The sequence below is a fragment of the Buceros rhinoceros genome, unplaced genomic scaffold (genome assembly GCF_000710305.1).
Source record: "Buceros rhinoceros silvestris isolate BGI_N320 unplaced genomic scaffold, ASM71030v1 scaffold36077, whole genome shotgun sequence".
Lineage (NCBI taxonomy): Eukaryota > Metazoa > Chordata > Aves > Bucerotiformes > Bucerotidae > Buceros > Buceros rhinoceros.
Window position 1 is genome coordinate 7,086 of NW_010423378.1, and position 8,386 is coordinate 15,471.

The 8,386-nt window shown below is 55.3% G+C and overlaps 1 protein-coding gene across 1 annotated transcript; it reads left to right on the forward strand.

Annotated features, from left to right (window-relative positions):
• The first annotated feature begins 791 nt into the window (after window positions 1-791).
• On the forward strand, window positions 792-8,232 carry LOC104497185 (bestrophin-1-like). Its single transcript, XM_010140403.1, has 9 exons — window positions 792-943; window positions 1,656-1,750; window positions 2,118-2,351; window positions 3,051-3,205; window positions 3,888-3,965; window positions 5,302-5,454; window positions 5,931-6,011; window positions 6,423-6,574; window positions 7,041-8,232. The coding sequence occupies exons 1-9, from the start codon at window positions 792-794 to the stop codon at window positions 8,230-8,232; spliced, it is 2,292 nt and encodes a 763-aa protein (XP_010138705.1).
• The last annotated feature ends 154 nt before the right edge of the window (window positions 8,233-8,386 follow it).

Sequence of the window (8,386 nt, forward strand, 5' to 3'; positions counted from 1 at the left end):
CTGACAGGGAGGGCTGCTCCGCCTGTGGAACTGGGACCAGCATAGTACAGATGTGGCCCTCAGCCCTAGTTTAGAGACGGTTCTACTTGTTGGGCAAGTGCTACACAAGCTGTTGGATCTCCAGGGGTACACTGATCTGAATCGGTACCAAGAAATCGCCCCTCTCTGGGTTTTTCTTTCCTTTGGGTGTCTTTTTTTTTTTTTTTTTTTTTTTTCCCAGAAATTCCTTGCCAGTCAAAGGCCAATTAAAAAAAGAAAGCAAACTGAGAATGCCCTTATTCTGCAGCTGATGATAGAAATTGCCATTTTTTTTTTTGCCAGCAGTATTCCAGGAAGACACTTCATCACAAGCAGATTTACAGAAACAATTCTGAAGCAAGTATCACAAGAAAAAAAATACAGTGAGCAACTTTGGAGTTTGTGACCCTGAGAATTAATCTTAAACTGTTTGGTGGGAGTGGCACGTGGGCTCTGCCCTCTCCAACCAACCTGATAATCAAACACCAGAAACCAAAAGCTCCATCAGAACGTATAATCCTTTCCCCTTGTAAGCAGCTCACATGCAGCTCAAAGACAGGACAAAGATGACAAACTCATCACAGTAATCGCTGACCAGAAAGTTCCTCCTGGTCCTCTGTGTCACTGACTTCATCTTACCAGTCGCTGGGTCTCAACTCATTGTTTCTTTCTCTCTTCCTCCCTTCCATGTCAACACTGGAGGTGTCCCTGTCTCCTCCCTCTTGCCGGCAGCTCCAACATCTGCTCGCTTTATGTCTCCCTTAGGATCGGTGATGACAGTGACATACACCAACCGTGTGGCTGATGCCCGCCTCGGCACCTTCTCACAGCTCCTGCTCCAATGGAAAGGAAGTATCTACAAACTCCTCTACTCTGAGTTCCTTATTTTCATCTCTCTCTACTTCACCATCAGTCTTGTCTACAGGTGAGCATCCTCACATCATCACAGCCCCTCACTCCCAGCCTGTCCTGGAGCAGGACAGCTGAGCAATGAAGTCTTGGGACAGTGGTCCTGGTGAAGAGGAGCTGGTCAGCCAGTCACCAGCCACTGGAGGAAAGGAAAGGTCCACGCTCACTGCTCCAGTATGGCTCAGCAGCTGCCAAATCTCCTTTTTCTCTTCGAGTTTCTCTTTCTTGGGATGAAGAGTCACAAGGGGAAGAGTTCCCTAGGGAAGAACAGTGTGTGGATCAGTGGAGACGGAGGCTGAACCAGTACTGGAGATGTGCCACCATGGGGAGTTTCCCTTCTTACACCACAGGCAATACTGTGGGTACATTTTTGAGACCGACATCAGCTCTGGCACCAGGGATCTGTAAAAACGGAACTGGGGCTGCTCTGGTTTTGGTGAGGAAGGACAGGGAGGTCCATAGCTGGTTCGATCACGGATGCAGCACGGAGGCAGCACGGAGGCAGGGGAGCAGCTCTAAGGAAGAGGCAGAAACTGGACTGGTGCAGCAGGGAGGTGGGCTGATGTCCCAGGCTCATGAGGGCTGTTCCCTCACATCATCCCCAGACTCATGGTGTGGCAGCATCGTGACAACCCATCCTTGGCTTCCCGTGCCAGGCTCCCATCCCGGCCAGCCCAGCGAGGCACAGACCATTCTTGGAGGCTGATGATTCTGTTTCTCCCTTTTAGGCTGATTCTGAGCGAGAGCCAGAGGCTGATGTTTGAGAAGCTGGCGCTCTACTGCAACAGCTACGCCGAGCTAATCCCCGTGTCCTTCGTGCTGGGTAAGGAGCTCTGTGGGGGACACGCAAGGAGGGGAAGGGCCCAGCATTTCTTCTCCTTGGTTTGATACAGCTCAGCAGACAGGCATGGTTTCTTCTGCCTTTGTAAAACTCCTCGAGCAGGAGACACCATATCACATCACAGCAGCGTGAGCTTGCGCTGGCCAGAGGTGCTGGCATGTTCTGGGTTCTGCCAGGAGGGCAGGCACCATGTAGCACCAAAAAAACCATGAAACCCAGACTCTAACTCTTACCTGGAGGTCTGAACTGTCCTCCTGGTATCCCCGTATGAGCCGTACCAGACCTCCTACACGTGAGCGTTGACATCTCCCACTCTTTAGGATGACTAATTTGCTCAGCTCACCTCTAGGTTTCTACGTGGCTCTGGTGGTTTCCCGCTGGTGGGCTCAGTACGAGAGCATCCCGTGGCCCGACCGCATCATGAACTTGGTCTCCTGCAACGTGGATGGGGAGGACGAGTACGGGCGGCTCCTGCGACGCACCCTCATGCGCTACAGCAACCTGTGCAGTGTGCTGATCCTGCGCTCAGTCAGCACAGCTGTCTACAAGCGCTTCCCCAGCATGGAGCATGTTGTGAGGGCAGGTCAGTACTGGTGCTGCTTCCCCACAGATCTGGAACCAAGCAGACAGCAGCGAGATGCTGGTTTGGGGGCAAAGAGCTTTGGAAAGGGCTACGTGACCTCCAGGATGGAGGTGGGATAGTTCTCTAGCAGGACGCGAGTAGATCCCTGCCAAGGGGTTGGTTTGTCCTTCCTCAGGGCAACAATTTTCCACTGGGCAGGTGGGAATTGGAGCCTCAGACCTCTGACCTTAACCGCTGGGCTCCCCAAATCCTCTCTGAAGATGCTCCTCAAGGTACAGCATTTCCCAGTCTGCCTCAAGGGAGATGTCTCCACCTGCCCTGGCCAACTGTGTTCCCTTGGCAATCCAGAGAGAGGAACAGGCATTTGCAGGACAGGAGTTACCCCATCCTCCACAAATACCTTCATACATGAGGAAGCTGCACCCTCAGCAGGACTTTATCTCCCTGCTGAGGGTGATCTGGTCAGATACGCCTCAGACGTGCAAAGTGAAAGGAGATAAACCCCACCCCTCATGCTCAGTAACTCATGATTTAACTGGAAGACTTGTCCTCCCAAAGGCCGAGGGCCTGAGTCTTTCCTGTGATCTTTAAGGAGAGTGAAGGTGACCACCTGAGGTTCAGAAGTTTCCATTTCAGACCAGATAAATTCCCTTCTGCCCTCTCTGACCATCCCTCTCCCATCTACTCTTTTCCACCCAGGCCTCATGACGCCTGAAGAGCACAAGAAGTTTGAGAGCTTGAATTCCCCCCACAACAAGTTTTGGATCCCGTGTGTGTGGTTCTCCAACCTGGCTGTGAAGGCAAGGAACGAGGGGAGGATCCGAGACAGCGTGCTGCTCCAAGGCATCCTGAACGTGAGTGACAGGGGCAACATGCAACTGTTGGAGATCCTCATCCACTCTCTAAGAGGAGCTACACGGATTTCCTAGAAGAGACCAGGAGAGGGCAAAAGCAGCCCCAGCAAACAAGGTCCCCAGAGAAAACTTCACTATTGAGAACTCTGATAACCCTGGGAAGCAGCCGTGCTCCACAGGCGAGACCTGGCAACCATCCCTGCCCTCCTGCAGAGAAAAAAAGTCCAGAGCAGCTCATGGTTCCTGGTATTGATGGGCAGAGAAAGCCACGTTGTTTCTGTTGCCTGGAGTGGGATTCATGTGCCCAGATCTACCGCTGGGCTATTTTTCTAGGCTCACCATATAGTCAGGAGAGAGAAATAGATGCCCCTGAGAAATTTTTTGCTTAACCTGTTGGCTGCTCATTTTGTGTGGAGATAAACTCTGCTAGGAAGGGATCGTGGGCTCAGTTGGAGACACCCAGGCAGCAAGGAGGTCCTCCAGGGCAAGCGTGAGACCCTGCTGCTGGTCTGCAGGGGTGAAGCTGGGGAGCAGGAAAGCTGCCTGAGTCACCCCCTTCCAGAAGTGTGAGCAGGGGGGAACAGGCTGGAGCAAGGAGGGGCGATGGGACCAGAGAGGCTCAGTGTCCCCAGCCAGGAGACACACAGTCACACTGACAGGCCATTCCTCTTCCCCGCCACAGGAGCTCAACACCTTGCGCAGCCAGTGCGGGCGACTCTACGGGTACGACTGGATCAGCATCCCCCTGGTCTACACTCAGGTGAGGAGGGATCCCCCACACCTATCACCCTGCTGTGTTCCATGCTGCTCCCACACCCCACTTACACCCACAGCTGACCCACAGATAAGCGAGATATGCTTGGAACCCCCTGTTCCCACCAACGGAGCTTAGCAGCACAGTCTCAGCCCAGACCCATTCCCCCAGCCCAGCCGCTTCTACAGAAAGACCCACTGTCCAGGGGTAACGAACCACAACGGGTACACGGAAAACACGTGGATCTGCTCCATCCTGTCCCTGAAGCAGGTTCCTTCTCCTCAGCAGAGCAGAGCTCTGCCAGCAAAGCTGCTCCAGCAGCTCTCGTGGAGCTGCGCCACGAGTGAGAGCTGCCTGCGGCTCCTCAGCTCTTTAACCTCTCCTCACAGACCAGGCAGACGCTTCGGCACCAACTTGCTCCTTTGTCTCCCCCAGTCCAGCTGCTCAGATAACACCAACGGGCTGCATCGTGACACGGGAACTGCTTCCGCTGGTGGTTAACAGGGAACACGTTGGGAAACCCTAAACCTGCACAGACCACACAAACCTCAGCGGGTCTGTGCTCCTCCGCAGCACATGACCCATTTATTTTTAGCAGTGCCCACCCCCAACCAAAGCCCGTCACACCAGGCACTCTCTGTCCTGCCCATCCCGAAGCTCCCCGCGCTGTTCACTGCTCGAGGGTCGCGTGATGCTGGGTGGTTGTTTGGGACCCCCTTGCTTGTTGTATCAAGAGACCACACAAAAGCCGGAGCTGCTGTTTGAACTGAAAACGGGAAGTTTCCAGTCCCGTGATCAGAGAGAAAAGCACAAAGCTCACTGCAGCCTGACTCCCGGGCGAGCAAGCAGGTCCAGCGGGAGAACTAGGAATGAAGGAGCCAGTTCAGAGCTGGGTTCCCCTCCCCGACTCGGCAGCAGCCTGAGCCACAAAGCAGCTCGAGGCAGCTGTCAGGAGAGCCAAGGGTGAGAGTGGGAGAGCTCTCAGCACCCCTCACTCCAGCAGAACCAGCATGCAGCCGAGTCAGGCATTGAAGCACTCTCCATCCAGGATGTGCTCTCTTCTGCCACTACCTTCCTGTGATGCTTCACAGGTGTCATTCCAGGGACAGCACAGAAGGAGGTAACAGTGCAGGGAACAGCCAAAGGGCTGTGGTGGAAAAGCGCCTTCCTGCAAAAAGCAGAGGAGAAGCTTGACACAACCCGATCCAATTCTGACACAACCCAGTCCAGGGCTCTCAAAAGGCTGCAGAGCTGGCAGCTCTTTGGAGTTGTGTGGGGAGGAGCTGCAGGGAGATGCTGGGAACTCAAGTTCCTCTGGTGTGTCCCCTGGCATCTTTCCCAGGTGGTGACCGTGGCTGTTTACAGCTTCTTCCTGGCCTGCCTGATCGGGCGGCAGTTCCTGGATCCAGAAAAAGCGTATCCTGGCCATGAACTAGACCTCTTCGTGCCTGTCTTCACCTTCTTGCAGTTCTTCTTCTACGCTGGCTGGTTAAAGGTACGTCCAAGAAAATACGCCTGCAGCTGGAACCTGACCCAGACAAGGGTTTTTCCCAGCATGTGCTCACCAGGAACCCAGCTGCGTTCTCCAGCCTACAAGCAACGTGCCAGGTGCTGGCAGACAAAACAGGAGCCAACGGGGCTGAGGGTATTGCCAAGACCTTCTCGGATGCTGAGTGTCTCACCCTGGAGATCAGCTCCACCTCTCCTAAGCTTTAGTCCTGCCTAGTTTGGGCAAAAAGGGAGGCAGTGGTCTGCAGGAGCAGGGGGGCAGTGAGCAAGGGGCAGTTCTCCATGTACCGATGTCTCACAGCCACTGGCAAGCTCCCATTTTGAGCCCACCCATTTCTGGGAGGAAGCATTGCTCCAAATTCAGGGGACATCACACCTGGCTCTGCCCCACCAGCCTTCTCCCCGCAGGGAACAGGGCAGGTCTGACCACGGTGACCTTTGCTGTGCGCTCTCCACATGCAGGTGGCCGAGCAGCTCATCAATCCTTTTGGGGAGGATGACGATGACTTTGAAACCAACTGGCTCATTGACAGGAACCTGCAGGTAAGGGGAAGGCTGGATCCTCCAGACGAGGCAGAGGAGCACAAAGGCAGGACTGTGCTGGGAGGTTCAGTGATACCTATCAGCACAGCCACAAAGTTCTGCCACACCTCTGCCACCCACCTCCCAGGCCTGCTGTGGGGTGGAGAAGCAGTTCCTGAGACCCTTATGCTTTCCTGAGGTGTTGGTGGCTGCATGGTCAGGAGGCAGCCGTGACCTCCAGAGAGAGATGGCGAGGAGAGCAGGGGAACTTTCCTGTCTCCTGCAGCATCGCATTCCTTCCAATTAATCAAACCTCTCCATGTGGAAAACAAAACAGGAAACCGCAGAGTAAACTTGGCCACTTTCCTCATTTGTGCTGCATTGCTTCCTCCTGCCCTGCACACCCGTGTGACATCCTGCTGTCCCCTGCAGGTCTCCCTTATGGCAGTGGATGAGATGCACCAGGATTTACCCATTCTGGAGAAAGACCTCTACTGGAACGAGCCCGATCCCCAGCCACCCTACACCGCAGCCACTGCCGAGTACAAGCGCCCATCGTTCCTCGGCTCAACTTTTGACATCAGGTGAGTGCAGCCACAGGCCTGCACTGGAGACTCCCCCAGGACTGGGGAGGCCACCCCTCGAGTCCTGGGCTCAGTCTGGGCCCCCTCCTGCCAGAAGGACATGGAGGGGCTGGAGCATGTCCAGAAAAGGGTCTGGAGAACTCGTGAGGAGCGGCTGAGGGAGCTGTGGGGCTGAGCCTGGAGCAAAGGAGGCTCCAGGGAGACCTTCTGGCTCTGACAACTCCCTGACAGGAGGGTGGAGTGAGGTGGTGGGGGTCAGTCTGTTCTCCCCAGGAACAAGCAACAGGATGAGAGGAACCAGCCTCAAGTTGTTCCAGGGGAGGCTGAGTGCTGTTGTGAGGGCCCTGACACAAATCCAATGGCCATGCAGGGACAGAAGGGCCTGTTCCTGACAGCAGCAATCCCAGGGCTGCAACCTCTCCACTCTGTCTGTGGCCGTGTAACAGCCCCTTCTGCCTCTCCCCAGCATGCAGAAAGAAGAGATGGAGTTCCAGCCCCTCGAGCAAATTAAAGAGAATGAGGAGGCCAACCACTCCACACCATTACTGGGACATCTGGGCCGCCTCCTCGGCGTCCAGTCACCGAGCTTCTCCAGGTCCTCTTCCCGGATGAACCTGCTGCGCAGGCGAGGTGACCCCACATCCCCCTTCTCCCACTATATGTACCAGGACATGGGCAAGCCTGGAAGCCCCTGCAGCATCAATCAGCCGAGGGGAGACTCGCAGGAGCAGTGGGATAGCGAAGACAGAAAACTAAGGGAGTTTGACGCCTTCATGTCAACCCCATTTTATGAGAGACCTGGTTTCTACAGCGCTCCGCAGACCCCCATCAGCTCTATCCCCATGATCTTCCCCTCCAGACGTCAAGGCCGCAAGAAGCCCCCCGCGCTCTCCAGCATCGCAGCATGCTCGACCTCCCTCAGGGATGTCATTGCAAACTCACCTTCCCGAGCCAGCGACGTGTACAAGAGCCAGAGCTCCCTTGGCTCGGGTGCAAAGGAAACATTTGTTTGGCCAACGGATCGGAGCAAAGGTCCCGACTCGCTGGCTGTAACAGTGGAGGAGGAAAAGGGCAAATCCAGCAGTAAAAGCAGAGAAGCTGCCACCACGGGAAGCCCAGCAGCTCAGTCCACAGCATCGGGCAGCCCTAAATTCCCCTTCCTAGCAGAGTCCCCAGACCACGACAAACAGGGCAGCTTCAAGAGTCTGAAGAGCTTGAAAACTTCACACCCACCCTGGCTAACGCTGGAGAACATGGCATTGGCCACCCCCAATTCTGAGCACTCCAGCGCCTTTCACACCCCCAGCAACAAAACCCCTGGGGGCAGCACCTCCCCCTGCTTCTCCTTCACCCCTGTAACATCTCCAGTGCTGGAGAGATCCCACATGGCCAACACAAGCCCTGATGCTCACAGCCTCAGTTTAGAAGATGCAGCCACTGCTCCAGACCAGCATCCAGCAGAGGTTTCCAGGAACACAAGAGATACTGGGAGTGGAAGCACCAATACCCCCCCCACAAAAGAGCCGAGAAGAGCAGAGAGTCCTTCCCCCAACGACTCCGGCATCTCTCTAGCCGAAGGTGACTACGTGGGGCTGATGGAGGTGATCATGGAGACCAGCGAAAGCACATGTGAGGAGCAGATAGATCAGTACAGCTAGAGGAGACCGAGAGGCACATGGTCCTGTGGAGATACCTGCCCCACAGCAGTATCTTCACGCTAGGACCCCCCTCCTGGCACCCACCCAAACAGGGCAGGGCAGCACCTTCTGCTGGAAGATGCAGCTGGAGCCCAGCCTGGGGCAAAGGAAGCAC